This window comes from Gymnoscopelus braueri, assembly GCF_963280865.1.
Source record: "Gymnoscopelus braueri genome assembly, chromosome: 4".
NCBI lineage: Eukaryota > Metazoa > Chordata > Actinopteri > Myctophiformes > Myctophidae > Gymnoscopelus > Gymnoscopelus braueri.
The window spans coordinates 27,358,173-27,377,762 of NC_137605.1; the positions used below are offsets into that span (position 1 = coordinate 27,358,173).

The window sequence follows — 19,590 nt, forward strand, 5'->3', positions numbered from 1 at the left end:
ATCCACAGCCTTGTGTTGTAATGATCTGGGAACTTGCACTTAAAATAAATGTTTCCTCCATCATCAAAGAGTGACCGTTAGCTGTGCTATCAACACGCGAGAGAGGGTCAAACTGGGATTATACATCTTTTTTTAAAGCCTATATACAGTATAACCAGGCAGGTGGCCGTACAGTATGTTCACTATTCGCATACTCACAGTTCAGACATGCCCAGCACAACTCTCTTACAATATCGGACACTGAACAGCAGGAGAGCAGCTGGCCTGGGATCAGAGGAAGCAGTGGGATCTGGTGGCCTCAGCAGCACTGTGGTGGTGGTGGGGGGGGACTTGTGGAGCATGTCAGTTTCATTCTAATGAAACTGATATATAATCACTGCCGGGCAGAAATCTTATATCCCCATTCCCCAAATTTCAGCATTCCCCCCCCCCCCCCCCCAGTAAAGCAGCTTTTTGAAACAATTTGAAAGTAAAAGTGTTTTTTCAAATATTGAACCAAAGATAAATATTAACACGAGCGTGTGACTCAAAATAACAACTACACTGGATCCATGGGAACACATGCTCCCCCCCCCCCCCTCCCCAGTTCCTGAAAAGTAACGTTTTTGGACATACAAGGTTTCTGGCCGACAGCAACGATATGCAAGTGGAATAAGAGGAAACTAGAAAAGTGCGCTCCACAGAGCACAGATCCCCGACAGGCCAGGTTGCCTATCCAGGGCCGTGTTGCGATCTGATATTATAACGCCACCATGAGGCCAATTTAAAAAGATTGATGAAACCGTTCTTGGAATCTGATAAATCTAACGGTTACATCTTGATCACATGAGGTGTACCAAACATTGCCCTCGTGGTGGCACTATAACCAGCAAATTTGAAAAATGTGGAGCAGAGGTTCTTCTGTGGTGCCCAGGAGTCTGCCTGCAAAGTTTCACGCCGATCGGTCGAGCGGTGCCCGAAATGAGCCGTTTACAGACGGACAGATGGGAGTCACAGGAGTGAAAACATAATCCTTTGCTTTCGGCCTTCAGGCCTCGCTGGGAATGATTATGAAACACTCTGTTGACTCAATGAGAACAGAATCTCTCTTTAAATACCAGTTTAGAGAAAATGCACAGATCAGATCAGTCTCCTTTGCATGCCCTCACTTATGTCAGTCACATGCACACACAAAAACAAAACTCATGGAACAAGGAATCGTTGATTATTTTAGGACTTTTCATTTCTCTCCACAGCTTTGTGTACAATAAATTCTTTAGATGACATTCTCGCCCCATCTCCCATCCATCTCTTAATCCCATCTTCCCCTACCACCCGCCCACCAACCCCACCCCCCACAATAAATATTACATCCTGACGTTATCCACGACTGGCCGTGCACAGCAGGGCCCACGTGCTTCCATAGCTGTTATTCAGTGCACAGGAGACAAGAGAGAGGGGGAGAATGAGAGGGAGGGTGGAGGTGAGCGAGGGAGCACACAGAGGAAGGGGAGGGGGTTGAAAGATGAGAAGAATGCGCCGACGTACAAAAGAGATGTTTTAAGATGGTCACAGAGCAGGATGGAGAGTATGGGGGGGAATGGGTAGAAAGTGAATAGCTTTACAACTCGGGAGAGGAGCAAAAGACAGCGGGAATAGGTTAGAAAATAAAGACGATACAAAACGAAAAGAGAACCAATAAAAAAAGAATTAAAAAAACTAAATGGGCGAGGTCAGCTGAAATTTACATAAACAGAATACTGTAAAAAGTAGTTTCCCTTTTGTTCCTTCAACCAAGCCTCAAGTTGGTCCATTTTCTGTCATTCTTTTGTATTTTCATCTTGAAAACACCAGCCTGGCTGGACCACAAAGTAGTTATTGCATCTATATCATTATTGCATCTACAGTTCTACCTGGTCAAGTCTACAGTAACCCTGAACAGTTCAAGTCTTGCTCCAGTCCATGGTAAGAGTGAGTGACCAAATATGAAACAGAAAACTCCATAATAAACAGACAAAAAACAAAACAAAAACACACAACTCATAATAAAAATCATAATATGAAATGTAACATTTGAGGATGTAACGTCATGGACCTTTCCTCATGCGCACGCATGTCCGGCAAGTCCAAATCCACGTCTTCTTTATTTTATCTTGCTGCCCCCTATATTTACACACACGGCACGCACACACACACACACACACACACTCACAATTTATTATTATCATTATATTCTACATCGGTTCTACTCGAAACATTCAAAAAGTACTAGAATCACAATTGTCCTTATTGCTATGACCAATAATGATTCAGAGAATTCACGTGTAGCTCTTTTCTTGGTCCAACAGCAAAACGGAGCACAAAAAGCCCATGAAATGCCTTCTTGTGAAAAGGACATCGTTTTCTTTTCGAAAGTTCAAAAAGTCGTTTGGTAATAAATACTGCAACGGTCCGAGGCAACGCCCACCAGCAGCTCACTGTCCCGATGAACAACTCGGTCAGACTGACATTGAAATTATGAAATGAAAAAATAAAAAGCTATTGCAGAAGTAGCCATTGCAGAAGTCCCCCTTCATCCATTTGTCCTGCATTGTAAGAAATGTATACTTTGCCGATTGACAGTGTTGCAGTCAGAAAATACAGAAAATGCTTCGTGGACAGACATTATATTACAACACAAAATTAATTTTGTGGTATCAGACCATTCCTCATCACTATCAAAGGCCAATATGAGGGCAAAGCAAGATTTGTACGGCTTATAACTATTCCTCTATAGGACTGAGCAAAAGTGTAGCACCATCACAGGCCAGCTTGCCATAAAAAACAAAACAAAAGAAATTCTACAATGGCTACTACACATGGAACACAGAGCGAGTGGGATATGGATATGGAGTGTGATTGTTTTTTAATCCACAACTTTTTTTTAAAAGCCTCAAATCTAAACCCCTCATACACACAGAAGATGCAGCATCTTTGATGGGGATCAAGGCAAGGAACAAATCCCCCATGGAGAAAATGAGGGAGGGACGAGGAAAGAGAGGGATCACTGGGAGACTCCTGTTCCCCATCAGGCACTCTCTCTCCTCGCATGTGTGTTCCACCGCTATGACCGATATGTGGTGGTCTCATCAGACCCTTTGCAGAGTCAGACCTCATCAGCAGCCTTGAAATCAGGGCCACGAGTATCTTCTGTTCCCAGGACTAGGAGGACCGACTTAAACCTCCCACTTCCAAGAATCACCGTGCCCTTACCCTTCCCTGCTGAGCCTCTCCATTTCTGACACACTCCCAGAGGCTGAAAGGAGCGTCCATTTTGAAATCGGTGGTCTGCGTGAAGTGCATTTTCACTGCCCCGCTGGGAGTACTGAAATGAAGTTGGCTTGAGTTCAATTCACCCTGAAATGCAGCTGGCCTTTTTGAAATGTCCCTTGGAAGTCTGTGTGAAGGGTGGGGTGACTAGACTTTAGGCAGCAGTTCAGTGGTTTGTGGGGAGTGAATGGCCCTGTAGCCTTTTTAATACAGTACTCACTGGCTGAGTCACCCAGCTGCAGCTATATGTTATTGCTGAAGTCCTGAGAGCTTCCAGTCTGAATGTTTGCGATAGTTTTTATTTTTTATTGGCAGATGGCTAACGTCACCGCTTCAAGTCTCTCAGGCCAGGAGAGTTATGGGTAACTTAGTTCCAGCACGTCACTTCCTGTTTTTGATGTGGACAGACCCCAACCTGACCCGTTCCACCCCCTTGTGCCATCACAGCCATCCTCCCCTGTCACTCCGCAGGGTCTATTTATAGGCAGGGCTCTTCTAAGGCCAGGCTGTGAGGGGAGGTGCTGTAAGGAGGGGAAAGGCTCAGGACTCGGTCATGGATTCTGCCGGGGGGTCTGTGGGGAGGTCCTGCTGTGCCTCGGGAATGACAATGCCATGGTGGAGCTTCTCTAACGACTGTTTCATCTGTGAGAGAGAGAAAGAGAGAGAGAGACAGGAAGGAGAGAGAGAGAGATACAGAAAAAGAAATGCTGATTTACTTCAGTGAAGTCTTTCAACCCACTCCCAAGTCAAAAATAGTTTGGATGCACCATGAGATTGTTTTGTCTGACTGGCTTGTTGTCATACATTGTGAGCATTTTGCTTTGTTTCGCACATCTGCAGCAGACCTATGGTGAATTCTATTTAATCAATTTAAGATATTGATAAACAAAAATCAAAAGCTGGGATTAGTTTTTTGCCAGGTGCTTATTGGTTCATCGAGAACATCCTGCTTCACAGCCTGGTGTGGGAACGGCACCGCCCTTGAGCACAAAGTACATTAATTAAGCTACAGATGGTGTTACGGATGGCCCACGCAGCACATCATCGAAGGTGAGCTTCCCTCTGAGCAGGATGTATACGAGAAGTGGTGCATAGTGGAACAAAGTCACTCACCACCGCAGCCACAATCTGTTCATGCCGCTGCAGGCAGACAGGCTAGGCAGGCAATACCTTTGCATCAAAAGCCACATATCAACTCTATAGAACAGTTTCAACTAGGCGACAGAGTGCTAAGCCTTGTCGCCATGTCAGTCTTACTGTGTAGGCTGTCACACAGGCATTATAACTTTATGTATGACTATGAATATACACTCCATTGCTGCTGCACAGGCACCTTCATTTATGCAGTGCTCACATGTTTCATATCTGCTGCTAGTGTTGTCTCTTACTTGCACAGCAGACAGTGATATCCGGTCTCATTTTTATTTATTTTTGAGCACGCATGTGTTTATTGTATATGTTTATTGTTATCTAACTTTTTCCTTTGACTATATTTTGTAACTGAACATCGTTGGGAGCTTGTATGGAAAATCTTTTCACCCACCTCTTTAAACCTACAGTATAAACTTGTGATGTGACGTGACAATGAAGTTGAAGTTCTACAAATAATTTTGAGAATGAAATTGGTTTGGTTTGTTTTGTGCATTGAATTATAAGGCCAGTGTAATTATGATCGTTGTATTTTTGGCCATACAAATTATAGCCTACAAAGGTTTGGGAACATTGGTGATCTATGCCCTTTGGATATGAGCTATGTTTGTTTTGAAAGCATTTTGTGGGCTATATTGGCAATAAGGGGGAGAAAAAGATTCAGAAGCATTTGGAAAATAGGTTTTAAGTGGTGACACTAGGGCATTCACAGAATAGTCGAATATTCGAATATTCGAATATCAAACCGACTATTCGACTATCAAACCACTATTCGACTATTCGAAAAAGATAAAAAAAAAAAAAGCATTTTTTTTTTTTTTTTTAAGATATTTTTTTTTAGTGGCTTTTCTAGAGCAGACATGCAGCTGTGAGCTCTGGTGTGACGTCAACTCGCATTCCTTGAGTCATCAATGCAATTTAAAAAAAAAAAAAAAAAAAAAAAACTTTAAATTTTTTTATTTTTTTATTTTTTTATAATCAAATCGAATATTCGAATACTTTTGGGTCGAATAATTCGAATACCATAAATCACTATTCGTTAATGCCCTAGGTGACAGTTTTTTTTTTTTTACTGTGTGCTCACATAACACTTGCCACACTCACCTGGTCAAGCAGTGTGACAGAGGACTGGAGGATCTGCTGCCACTTGTTGAGTTGAGCCTGATGGAACTGTCTCTGGAGCTGTAAGACCTGGGCCCACTCCCCTGCTGTCTGGGGCAGAGGACTGACAGCACATCTCACATGACTCATTCAGTTAGGTCACACAATATCTCATCACTGTCTGGCAGAAACCTTATTTAATTTTCGTTAATTCATTTTCTAAAGACTATTAATTGACTACTTTATACTTCGTAGCGGAAGTCGCAAAAATATCCTTTCCTTGGATTTGTATAAATATTTAACCAATGAAAAGTACTAAGAGCCTGTGCCCAATAACTAGATTGGAATCACTGGAACACTGGGTTCTTTTTTCGTTTTCCTGCAAAGTAATGATTTTGGACATACAAGGTTTCCACTTGACAGTGGCGATATACATTATAAACAGACAATGAAAGGTACAGTACAAAATTGTCAGTACTCAGAGATAAGATTTTCCATGAGTAATTCTTACAATAGATTTAGGATTTCTTCCAGGAATAAAAGGTATATTATATTATATCTCAATGATGATTACGGTAGCTCAATGATGATCATCCATCAGAGTTTTTTTGTGACTACAAAATGCAATAGATGGAAATAAGTCATGTGTTTGTCAGGATATTGTAATATCCTGATAGATATGCATATAGTACCTCATCTGTGTATTGTATTTTAATTCATCAAATAAAAATCAATCAATTCCTGAAAATCTTAAGGTTTTCCCATTTGACTTAAATGACATTTAAAGCTATTCCATTTCACATCTTTTGCGTGAAATAGAAGAACTATTCTAAGCTTGAGGACTAACAGGTACATACACACTCCCCATTATTCCTAATTGACCATGCACCTTGGACACATTTTGCCATTACTTCATATACTTGGGGTAGGGGGTGGGAGTTGTGGGTCAGAGTATGAAGTAAAAGCAAAATGTCTGCCGTGTGAATATGATCAATGGTCTTTTGAGTTTACCTGTCGGCGACAGAATAGGAGTGCCATGTCTCCAGTGTATGAGCTGCTCTCTCCAGCGAGTACAGCTTGTAGAACAGCAGCATATTGAGGGCAACCAGCACCACCAGACTTAACATGGAAAGAGGAGAGAAGAAGACCATGTTAAATTATGTGTGACAAGCCAAAAATCTGTCAAAAATTCAAATGTAAGGAAGCGTGTTCATGGGTCTTCTTTCTGTGCGAGACATTCTCTTATACAATGTAAAGTACTATATCGTACTTATTGTACCAAGGCTCGCTTATCTAGAATTTATGAGAATGTATCGTCAGCCTGTGATAGATGTCAACACGCTCCGTCAGACCTCAAGCATAAGCTTTGGCTTTGTCCATCCCTCCAAACTTATTGGACAGAAATTTTGATTTCTTTGTCAGAGATATCAGGGGAAATACTCATTGGATGAGAGATATCCTGTATTTTCTTAAAACTGGAGAAAATTAGACTGTCCCTGAATGATACCACCGAAGAATTCTGGGAGGTATGGAGTCCTTCCATTTGCAGAGGATAAACTTTCCTTTCAATCCAGATTATGGTATTGTGTGAGGTCTGGTGATGTATTGTTATTATGGTGTCGTCTCGTGACGGGAGTGCTGTCCTGCGGATTGCACTGTAGATTATATGGTTCAGCTGACTGATGTAGGGTTTTTTTTATTCCAGTTTTTGGTTTTGTGTATTGTTGTTTTTCTTTTTATTTGTATCTTATTTCACTTTTTTCTTTTAAGACTTGTGTCTTTTGTGTTTTTTTATGGGGTTGGGGGGGAACAAAAACAAACTTGTCATGTTACTGTTTTTTCTTAATTGGGGATCTATATGAGGCAATGCAATGCTATATGTTGTGGATATGTATGTATGCAATGAATGCTTCTGTTAAATAAATAAAAAATTAGGTGTAAGGAGTGAGCAGTGTAAAATGTAATAAGAAAAATAATAAGAAAGACTAAAATGCAGGTGTTGTACAATGGATGGAAACATTAGGAATGGCTCAGAGTTCAGTGACTTTCGGGGAGGAAATATTCATTCATTCGTCAATTCACTCTGCACTTCGTCACTCTGTTATGAATCGTTTGAGGTGAATGTAGTTAATATCAAAGCCTCGTGTACAGTACCTGATACAGATCCTACGCACATGAAGAAGAGAAGAGAGAGAAGAGAAGAGAGAGAGAAATGACGAGGAAAGGTATTGAGCAGCTGTTAGTATGCAGAGGAGATATCCAACCATGTCTGAACAAGTACACATTCAGACGTGGATAAAAGCAAGACAGCAGAAAAGATAATACAGACTCCTACCAGGGCAATTAGGAAGACTAAACTAACAGGAAGAATGTACTTCTTAATAATACATGGGCAGACACGCATCACTTAATCCCAGGGCAAGGAAGAATATACACACAGAAGGCACGCACAAAAGTTCTTTAACTGCAAGATCATCTCCAACGCCCCAAGTCTATCTTCCTCAGTTCGTCATGTGTTCGAGAACCAAGTAAAACATCAAAATACTCATCTGCTTGATATGTAGTCAAGAAAAGAAAAGAAAAGTGTTGGAGATTATCTTTGGCCAGCATCTTCTACACACACACACACACACACAAACACACCCTACAACTTACATGAAGCTGACTATGAGAAGGATGGTGGATATACTGTTCTGTCCTCTGCTACTTGAGCGTTCTCCTAGCTTCATGTACTGAGCACCTGGAAAACACAAAAACAGGATGTTCAGTGATGTTTGGCAGTTCCACATACTACCACTAGATGTCAGTATAGCACTGAACATAAAGAGAAATGTAACTTCCTTGTGCTGTGCCATTTAATGCATGACCAGGAGAGGAAACAAACATCTTCTCCACTGGCTACAGTGACAGTCAAGACTTGACATTTGTACCAGTCAGCTACATTATTTTTTACAATAAAAGAAGGTGCACAGATGAGGGCTGGTTACAGTTCAAAGTTAAGTAACAAACTTGCTGATAGAGCAAACGTAGACAAATTAAAAGAGAATTTTAGAGTGTAGATTGGGGTCCCAAAAATAACAAATGGTTCCATTAGGACACTCTCAGAGTTACAGACGCATAAGGGTCCATTTTGGACCCCTGGTGCACACCAGAAGTTGAGAAACAGTGTTCTATAACACCCTTTCTGAGGGTCAAATTCTGAACTTGGCCAGGGCTAACCTGCTGACTTAGTGGTCTCACGCCTGTCCCTCTCCTCTCCGATCACCCTCTCTCCTCGGTCTCCAGCGCCTACACCCGCCCCTTCCCTCTCCCCCTGCCGTCGGGAGCTGGTGCGCTTGCGCCGACGCAGAGAGGGTGGCGTCTTGGTCGTTTCCACGTCCGCCACCTCCCCCGTGGTTACTACGGTAATCTCTGTCTGAAGCAGCGTCTCCAGCTTGGATACCTCGCTCTCTGGAGAAGTAGAGGGAAAACATATTGTCACATATTGTCGGGCAGAAACATTGCATCTCCATATTTCAACTTTTAAATGAATGCCCTACATCGTTGTAAAAGAGAGTTGCGCGAAAGCAACTAAAATAGCCGATCTACAAACTCACAACACGGTGCGACGGGACGTGTTGTGAGCCGGCTGGATTTTTCTTTTTAAGTCAAAGTGGTTAAGTGTGTATCTTTAACCAATCAAAAGTATTAGCAAGAGCTTGTGAATAAATAATTACATGGGATTCATTTGAACACAGGTATGGAATTCAGATCCATTGTCTTTCTAATTGTGTGAGATGGGACAAGACTCCCCATTAAACATAAAAAAAGGGCTTGGGGGTACTCAATATAGATACCGGTACTAGGATCAGGACTCAATTAGTAATTTTTTGGATCAAAAGGAGGGGTTTAACAATATGTCTTCCAGAGAAGAAAATTGCTAGGAAGAAAGTTGGCAAATTAAACATTACATTTGGGAAAGAATCATGTACTTTACACCAGAAGATATTGACAAACCATAATGACTGTTAAATGACTTGCTCCAAGTCTATGGATGGATGATTACACTTCGGCTTAGAAGCTCTCAGATTGGAACAATTAGTATTTGTCAAAGGGGGGCATTCACTTTCTGGACATTAAGAAGGGGACATTAAAAATGTTGGCATTTGAAAAGGGTTGAGAAAACATGGATTTCCATGTCCCAGCACAGATCTCCATCGATAGCACGGGCTTGTGACGCACTGATAATAACTAGAGGCTATGATAGAGGTGGGCAACTTTGATGATGGAGAGGGCAGCTATATTTCCACTCTCACTCCAGAGAGCCACATTGCAAATATCTCTGGTGTTGGGCAGAAACCAGCTAACTCCAAAATGTTAATTTTTCAGGAAATAAGCCGGTGTGAGCTTGGAGGTCTGCTATTCTCGGCCGTTCTCTGCGCACGACACATTCGCGGGATGGAGCATAAATTAGGCTTGATGGGCTGCAGCTGCACGAGCAACAGCAGGCTCTGGTGCCGTGATCATAAAGCATTCCCTCCGTTCTTACGACAGCTACTGGAGGTGGTGTTTTGAGGACAACTGCTACAGAAACCAAGGATTATATATTTGAATAGCGAGAGATCACAGTAAATATCCTAAGCATTCTTCCCCCATTGGAGAAAAACAGCATCTGAAAGTTTGATGGGATGCATTTTTACACGTGAGGCTGTGATCACTTTAGCATTGCATCTTATGAGCGGTGGGGTTCATTTGGTTCTACTGGTATACTGGTTCTTCTCAGTGTGACGTTGCCTGATAAGGGGTCTATGGTATTGGTTCCCATTTTTCAAGGTTTTAAAGAAAAAATACATTACATTTTTTTATAATTACGTTTACATAAATAATAATAATGTTATATCATCATTACAATCTTTGCAATATCCTCACGGCCCACAGGTTGGGAGTGACTGTTCTACAGTTTCCCCTGGGGGAGGGTGGACTCACCCATATGTCTATAGTACTCCTCAATGCCACTCCAGGTGTTCTTCTCTATCAGAGCTTTGACCAGACTCCACGGCTGCTTCCTGTAGCAGATGTCTGACGACACTCTGTAAAGAGGGAAAAACAAACGCGTCAGCCCATGCAGCAGCAATGTTTTTGTGGTCAGAAATGGCTGTCAGTGGGGGTGGAAGTGGTGATGTGATGTGATGTGAGATAAAGCGGCCATTATACTGAAACATAATCTAGCTACATTTTCCCACCATGAACTGTAGGAGCAAGACATTTCACAGACAGGCCTTACAAGCCTTCACACGCTTTGAATGAAAATAATAATTTACAACTGGAAAAAAGTAAACAAAACAAGAGCTGACACGCTGACGCATAAATTATGCATTAGCCCATGCTAGAGGTTCCCCAACTTTTCCATGCCAGGGACCACCAAATAGCTGTAGCCTCTGGCTGTGGCCCCCATATCTGATCCACAAGCTTGTGACACGTTGTGAGCTTTCGCAATTAGCCCCCAGGGCGGCCCCCCCCACCCCATTATGTGACAAAACAAACATACCTGAGCCTGCTCTTGTGTTTGTTTATGGAGGTGAGGCAATATCTGTGGACAGTGTAGAAGTAGTCCTGGTAGGGGATGCCTGAGGTGATGACCTCAGAATCCACCACGTAGCATTCACCACGTGCGCTGCTCTTGTACAGCGTCTGGGAGCAGGGTACAGAGGAAGAGGTGAGACACAGCACAACATGGGAAAAAACAGCCAGTACCACCACATAGGTATAATATTGATAACCATGAGCAGCACAGACAGACAATCATGTTCAACCATTTGATGCTTCTGTATAGGGGTGCAACAATTCGATTTTGGTGGGGAATTGAAATGTTTTCCCCCAACAATCTTCCAAAATATAGAAAATAGCCAATGAACAACAAAGTTTCACAATGTGAGCTTGTAAATCAGCATTTTCTTGCATGAAAAATTTGTCCGACGAAGTATAAACAGGACTTAAGGTGGTTAATCACACTGATTGATTCAGTCGATTATAAAAACTCACATAGTTAAACTCGCAGCCATAATCATAACCATGAGCTAGCTGTGTGGCTTCCTGGTAGCACACAGACAGACAATGATGCTTCTGTATGTTACTGAAGCGACTGAACAGAGTCTTCAATCATGCTCTCTATGTGTCGTCTACTATTGAAACACTACTGCCAAGACATTTCCCCACAGTGGGATCAGTTAAGTAATAATGCTACCTGATCAGTTTTCAGCTACCAAACAACCAATAGAACAACACCAATGCCCTTCTACATGAACATCCACAGTATTTCCTTCCTATTAGGCTAGAATAATATTCAAGCAGTAACCCTAAAAACAAACCAAGGAAAGAAAAGAAAATGAACACCTCTAAACCATCGTGTAGCGTTTACTAAGCACCAATCCAGTATATGCTTTTAACTCCACCACGCACATATGTAGGACATGCGACGAAAGTGGCTGAAGGCCTGGTGTTTCTCTCAAGTGACTGACCTGTGTTTCCACCACAGGGGCGGTCTTGGGGCCCAACGGGTTGTTGATGGCGATGGTATAGCTCAGCACACGGGTGGTGTTCCCACTGCTGCCGTCCTCCTGCCACTCGCCCACAGACAGATCTGAGAAAGTGAGACACACAGAAAGTGAGTAGAGCAAGATGGGTAGGAAGAGATAAGACACAGAGAGGGAATGGAGTAGCAAGAGAGAACGGGGAAGGAGAGGAGAAAGTCAGAGCAAAAGATGGTGTTACAGAGGGAGAGAGCGAGAGTGAGTTCGAGAAATAGATAAGAGAATTTATCAATGAAGTGTAGTGGGAATGTGGGATACGGTGAGGAGAGTAAGGGAGTGCAGACGTGGCGAGGGAAAAGAAAGCGGAAATAGAGTGGGTCAGTCCACACTTTCATAGAAAACAAAAGAAAGAAATGCCCCAATTACATTCACACAACCACCCCCCCCCCCCCCCATCCAAGGCTGGCAGGGGCACCAACCGGGGAGAACACCAACTGAGTGAACTCCAATGGCTTCCCCTTCCCTTATGCATCAATTGCAAACTACTGTACAGCAAAATGAGCAACTCACTATTGCCATGGTTTCTGGGCAAGACACTCAAAGCATTTATGAAAGAGAGTTCTAGAATTATTATGGCCCGACGCCCCAGTGACCTGAATATGTGTTGTTGAGCCAAAGAATGGAGTGCATGAAAATACAGAGGAGAAACAAACGATAGGCTGACAAGTGACGTAGGGTTGTTTAACACGCCGTAAACAATAACTGTGAAAGCTCATTAGCGGTGCGATGCAGTGGCGCCTACAGTATGTCCCCAGAGGGGAGGACAACAGACGCATGAATAACCAAATGGTGTCCACAACTAGACTCTGCAAAAGGGCAATATAGTTATGAAATCTGAAAAAAGCAGATTTCATAACTAAGCTAAAGAAGTACCAAGTACACTCCATCCATACCCCATGAAAAACGCCAGTACACTAATAATGCTGATGTGTGATGTCCAATTCACAAGGGGCCATGTAATTCTGCACATGCATGTGTCCATGTGCTAGACCTCCAACAATACTAACAACACCACCCTGCTTCTGTTAACCCATTAAGACCCCGAGTCCGATTCTATCAATGCCTTCTAAATTGGTCGCTCTCAAAAGGTTTTCGTAATTCGAAATTAACACTTTCAAGATTTTTCTAAAATGTTAAAAAGATATTATATATTATATATATTCAAAAATAGCAGATGTACAAGCTCGCAGCGCGACACGAAGTGACGCGTGTCGCGCTGCGAGCTTGTACATCTGCTATTTTTGAATACCCAACATCGAAAATGACATAATTTTTGGGTTTTAATGGGTTAACCAACTATTGAATGTTAAGTACAGGGCACTTCTGATTCGCTGCTGGCTATTTTCCTGCTACAATGCCGAATTGAAAATACGGTATTATTACAACCCTATTGTAAATACAGTATGTTGGTGGTTCTCAAAGTGGGGTCCGGGGGTCCCCAGCAAAATGTGTTAATTTAGCATAAAAATCAGTTTAACCACTTGAAATGTTAAAGCTGGTAGATCTGCTATTTCCCTAAACATCTTGTATGGGGTCCCTGGCAAAGAATCTTTTCAGATGTACAGTACATATTCATGTGGGGATCCTTGATATGAAAAGGTTTGAAAACCACTGCAGTGTGTGTGAGTGTGGTATACCAGTGAAGTGACGCTGGGAGAAGAGGTGGCGGATGAAGTTTGTGTCGCTGGAGAAGAGCAGGTCGTGCAGCTTGTCCACGCTCATACGCACTACCATGTTGATGTGCAGCCGTCCACTCAGGTCGGGGCAGAAGGACTCTACCTCACCTGCACGGGGCAGCATGGAAAATGTGAGACAAAAAATATTCACATCCCAATACATGAAATCATTGCTGTCGGGTGGAAACCTCATATCTCCACGTTTCAATTAGTTTTTCGGTAAATTAATGTCCTAATTTGTCACATTTATCACAGTGTCGCACAAAAGTAGGAAAAATAGCCAATCTACAAGCTCACAAAGCATCATTGTAGATCCGCATTTTTTTTTTAAAAAGTCGTTAAATGTGTGTGAGGGTTTTATGAATATTCAACAAATTAAAACTATTAAGAGCTTATGAATAAATAATAACTACATAGGATCCAATGGAACACAGGTTCTTTGAAAAGTAACCGTTTTGGACATACAAGGTTTCCGACAGCAACAATATGACCCATCCTTTATTTGAGGTCTTTTTTTTATTGCAGGTTTCAGTGGTGCAATATGTTGCCACCTGGATTATATTTTTTTATGTTAATTACATTTTGTAGGGCTACTCGGAGTATTATTGGTGTTTTGTTACATTGTGCTTGCTCTAAAAAGAAATATGTCATTCAAAGAAATGTGTCACTCTTACAGAAACCGCATGAAAATCCACCCAGGATATTATATAATGTTGTTTACCAGTTTTGTAATAATAAAATCAGTCTGAATTGTGACTTGTTTTGCAGGTGCTAACTATGCTAAACTATTATTGTACTGATACCAAAAACAATGGTTGTTCTTTTGATCACTGAGAGGATACAAAATTCCTGCAAGGATTCTCAGAACACTGACAAGCCAGCTAAGGGCTAATCGTTCCACAGTTGTACCTACTCCACTCTACCCAACATATAATAGAAGTAATTTCTAAATGTTTTCAGGGTTCTCATATTTGATCTCATACATGTAAATATGCTTGAAGGGAAACCAAATTGACCCTAAATATACGTACTAACACTGACCCCCCTTCACCAGTTTCCTTGGTTTTTGATAAATGACTAAACTGTGGGTGCCATAACCACTTAAAACCTAATTCAACCGGGGTCAAATCGTGTGACACGTCCCAAGTTTGTAGAATGTTCACCTACTTTCGCTGAATGTGTGCCTATTATGAAATGCCTAGAATGGGGACACTAGGGTTCAAGTGGTTCATTTCCCATTGCAGGGATGGCCAGATTACACAGCCAAACAACACTCACTCTCTTCCTGTGTGTCTGAAGAGTTGCTGGGGTCCGTGGGCAGGTCTTCGTCATTTGTGACGTCCAGTGACGAGAGGTTTCCCAGGCTGGTGGTTGGAGGGGGCATCATGTGATTGGCTGAGTCTGATAGGCTGTCACAGCCCTCTTCTAGATTCTAAGGCAGAAGGGACGGATACAAAATAATTTTAGTTACGCATTACCACTATACTGCACATATAGCCGTATGACTAACAGTGAAAATAGTCAATCTGCGCTCCCAAGATCAGCTATTTTCGAAAATGCTCTAAGTACTTCGATTTTGTCAATTCTTCCCCCCAAAATGTTCACCTATTACACCATGTCCAAAATAGGGACGCCACTGGGTTAAAGTGGTGAAAGGATGGTCACCGGGACGTTATTAACACATTAACTGCCAAGACCGTAGTCCTACGGGCCGTTAAATCCAACTGTTAAGCGCCGAGACCGTAGCCCTACGGGCTGCGGTCTTTTCGCGCATGCGCGGTCCGGGTGCACTTTCGGAATTTTTTTGATCCACTTCCGTTTCCGGTTTGATGACAGGAAATAGAATTATGTGGGATCCGGTTTTGACGAGCACGCCCGCTCGCATTCTACAGACGAAACTGAAACTCAATTCTCTTCCTGTAGTTTTTTCTCCTCGCATTTCACTGTTTAACGTAATCCGCTCTAACTCAAACATGGATGCCCCGTTTGACACGTGGTTTTCACTGGGAGATACAGGGAGATCGCGCGGATGTAAACAGACCGTGTAGCGCTCAATCTTAAGGATTTTAACAAGATCTATGGCGACATGAAAAAAACAAAAAAACAACAAAAACACCTTGGCACTGGTGAGTACATTATGAGATTAGCCCTTGGCAGTGGATGTGTTAAGGAAATCACACCACCCTCACATGACAGAGCGGAGAGGCTAGACCCAGCTTGACCGCCTGTTGCCTCAGCCTGAGTAGCACATACCACTGTGCAGCGTGAAGTTCAGATTAAATCCATATACAGTACAGTCAACAAACCACTCCATTTATGCACTTTGTTGTGACTTGTGGAAGGTTTTCCACCTCAAACGTAAGACTAGCTGAGCAGAATTAATTCAACATGGTAGAACATGCTTGGATAGCTAAAAATACGGAGCCCTTGGTTGAAAAGCATTCCTTTCTTTCTGTTTGAATGCATGAGTAGTTCACATCATGTCACTATCACTATATTTACATTTGGATTGTACATTTGATCACCTAGGAGTAACAGTGATACCACTTTTTCATTTGAACAAGAACAAACTACTTTGTCCTTCCAGTTTATAGGATCTGAGAAGCCAATGCATCCATCTGGGCTATGGGAACAATGTTGCTTGGAAACACAAAACTATCCCTCTGACATATGGGGAATAATGTCGCTTGTATACACAGCTCTTTTACATTATTTTGCCTTATTTTGCCTATTTGTTATCGTCCTGTTATCTGACTTTTTCCTTTGTTTCTTGCTCTATTTATAACTATAATTACTTTGTAACTGAAAACCGTTGGGGCTTGTATGGAAAATAATTTCACCCACTCTTTAACACCTGTAAACTTGTGATGGGACATTACACTTGAAGGTGACATTTTGGACAGAACGCACGCCTTCAATTTGAAAAAGTAAATGTGTGTGTGGACGTGGTATTGTTTCTTGGCATTGGCGTGCTTCACCGATGCCAAGAGTATTTTAGTCTAGTATCAAACCAATACCTAATATTACTATCGAATCGGTGCACCCCAAACATTTGTACATGTGCATGTTGTTGTGAGTTAGAAACTTACAAATGAGGCAGTGGCAGAGGCCGGGGCAGAGGCGGAGGAGGGCAGCGAGCTCTGGGAGCTGGGCGGGCTCGGCTCCGGAGGATCGGCGCTGAGTCTGCGGGCGGACGAGGAAGGCACCTCTATGGGAAGACAGGAGGCAAAGGAGGGGGGCGAGGAGCCCCCGAGGCTGGTTGCAGAGACAGGACTGGACGCCAGCACGGGCGGCACCGCAACAGGAGGGGAGCCGCCTGTGGAGGGGACCGATACGGAGCTCAGCTCCGACAGATCTGTGACAGAGACAGACTCGTCTCCTGGCCTGGAAGACAGAGGAGAAAATAGGGTAAATAATAGAAGTGTATAGATACATATGACCTTTCAACAACATTTAAAGGGTCTACACCATGAAAATCACTTTTTCTTGTTTTTTTGTATTTTTTGGGGTCCCCAGTGTCTCTTGTACCCCAAAAAATGTTTTTTTTTTAAATTCAGTCATTCCTTCTCATTTCATGGATTTCCAGAAATGTTTATGAGGTCACAAACATTATTGATGGCAAACCCAATGTTAAATGAAAAGTGCCGAATCGCTCCGAAACTTTTTCTACCCCCCCTAAGTGGGGGTCTACGAACAAATACTTCGGGCTCTGATTTTGGCTCCGCCCCCCGGAAGTGGGTGAAACAGGCACCTCAAACACTTGGTGGAATTGTTCAAAAATGTTCAAAGTGTTTTTTTTTCGATTTTGTATTTTTCTTAGATGCTTCTTTTTATGCAGAATCTTTCCTTTTTTTTTTTTTTTTTAATATTTTTTTAAAATATTTTTTTTTATTAACAGACACAATTGACTTGGGATGAGTATATCTGAGTGATGATTTAGGCTCAAACCTTTTGAAAAAGGTTTGAGGGACATACACCATATGATATTAAATATAAAAAATAAAAAATAAATTCATGGTGTAGCTCCTTTAACATGCTGTCTTCTGGGTCGTGGGCAGTGCTGGCATGAGTGCCGGTTCTCTAGTGTGTAGTTTGTTTGACTTACAATACATTGGAAGTGTTGTCTCACTGAAAGAAAACTACAAGCGAAATGTCTGCCAAGAGGGGTCAACACACAGCACTTCTGTCTTATTGAATGGCGTCGCCTGGTCGAGGTTCATCAATGTTGAACCCAAAGCCGCTGGCCTTCACATGCTTCAGCGCCATCGACGCCCTGCAACGGGATGCTCCGCCGCTTTACTCCCATACAATGGAAGTGAAGCTGGCGCGTTTGACGCGTCTGAAGCCTATCTCTGCTACTTCTGCTCCCTTTTTAAACAGGGGAGCAACCTGTAGGAGTCGCTAGAGCAACGACAAGAACACAGTGCCTATTCCCATTTGCTATGATGTTAGTTCGAGCCAATGTGCCTGGCAAAGCAAGAGGTATCGCAGAGGATGCAATCGCATTTTAGCTTGATTTAGCTAATTGGTCAGCTGCTTTTTATTCACCAGGAATATAGCTTATATCACCCCCCTCAGCTAGGACAAATAAGGTTGGGTATAGGATAACTACAGATGATCTACTGAAACTGAATGGAAACAATTCAGAAATTGAACTGCATTGCAGAACCAATGCAAAAACGTTAGGTTTGTTAGCGGTCCATCGTCTGGCTATGCAACACTAGGTAGGCTGGATATACGTGATAAAGATGTTAGTGTAGACTAGATGTAAGTGCATGGACAATGAAATAGGCCGTCTCTATTCTACACTCTAATACAAAAATGTCATGCAGGCAGACAAACGCAGAGGGTGATTTCTCCACACTCACAGTAGGCCGTTCATGTGCTCGGCGGTGGGGGAGACATAGTCGTCGTCTTCGCTAGTCAGTCCCAGTTCAGTGCCGTAACACTGGTGGACAATGTGCCAGAGTTCCTTGGGGGACAGAGGCTGGTGGATGAACACAATATTCAAAATCATCAAACAGATTCTAGCTCTGGTCAGTGTCTTGCTATGCAGTATTTCATGCATTTTATATACAGTCAAATGTACAAAATGTATCATGCTGGCTATGATATGTCTTATGCTACCCCATTTGATTTAAATTCTTTATTAGGAATAACCCCTTGAGATGTACCATCTCTTTTTCGAGGGTATCCTCTGCACTGCATAGATGAGTTGACTTTCCCAACCTGGCTGTTACTGCTTAGTATGTGTCTGCACTAGTGGTTTTCAAACTTCTTATGACCAAGGTACACTATTGGGCAAGTCTAAATCAAGGCACATTTGTAGTCATAGTGAAAAGAGCAGATTTACAAGCTCCCTTTAGCTTGTACATGTGCTATTTTTTTTTACTATTTTTGAAACTTTGTGGAAAAGAAAAGTAATTAGTTAATACATTTAAACCCCTTCTGCAGGGTTGCATTCAGGTTGAATGTTGTTTTAGGGTATAGAATTTGCTTCTGTATTGGGAAATGAGAGTGCACAAAGTGTTGTATACCATAGTTTTGCAATATATTGCAATAATAATGTGTGCTTGTCCCAAAATAATGGCACACCGTTTGGGAACAACTGGTCTACACGGTGTACATTCTGACATGTGTAACTACAGCCCTGTCAAGTAAGCCAGCAGGAACACCAGCCAGTAGGAGGGAGGAAAGGCGGTACCTTGTCCATCAGCGCGTTCTGCCAGAGACGGAAAATCATCATGTAGCTGCGATCCCTCGCTCCGAAAGACGTGAAGAAGTGCTGAGATGAGGGGAAAACAGCG

General features: G+C 42.4%; 1 protein-coding gene across 5 annotated transcripts in view; it reads right to left on the bottom strand.

Annotated features, from left to right (window-relative positions):
• Nucleotides 1-1,333: 1,333 nt before the first annotated feature.
• gramd1a (GRAM domain containing 1A) overlaps nt 1,334-19,590 on the bottom strand; it is a 42,610-nt gene continuing 24,353 nt past the window's right edge. For 3 of the 5 annotated variants that reach the window (XM_080426853.1, XM_080426855.1, XM_080426857.1), the window contains 13 exons: nt 19,488-19,568; nt 18,652-18,770; nt 16,873-17,167; nt 15,062-15,215; nt 13,745-13,891; nt 12,036-12,157; nt 11,066-11,208; nt 10,504-10,607; nt 8,758-8,988; nt 8,194-8,278; nt 6,550-6,657; nt 5,542-5,662; nt 1,334-3,930 (listed from right to left, as the gene is read on the bottom strand). In XM_080426853.1, coding sequence (XP_080282979.1) covers nt 3,829-3,930; nt 5,542-5,662; nt 6,550-6,657; nt 8,194-8,278; nt 8,758-8,988; nt 10,504-10,607; nt 11,066-11,208; nt 12,036-12,157; nt 13,745-13,891; nt 15,062-15,215; nt 16,873-17,167; nt 18,652-18,770; nt 19,488-19,568 — 1,812 coding nt within the window. In that variant the 3' untranslated portion in view covers nt 1,334-3,828. The remainder of the gene's footprint in view (nt 3,931-5,541; nt 5,663-6,549; nt 6,658-8,193; nt 8,279-8,757; nt 8,989-10,503; nt 10,608-11,065; nt 11,209-12,035; nt 12,158-13,744; nt 13,892-15,061; nt 15,216-16,872; nt 17,168-18,651; nt 18,771-19,487; nt 19,569-19,590) is intronic. The other 2 variants (XM_080426854.1, XM_080426856.1) reach the window with 2 other exon arrangements.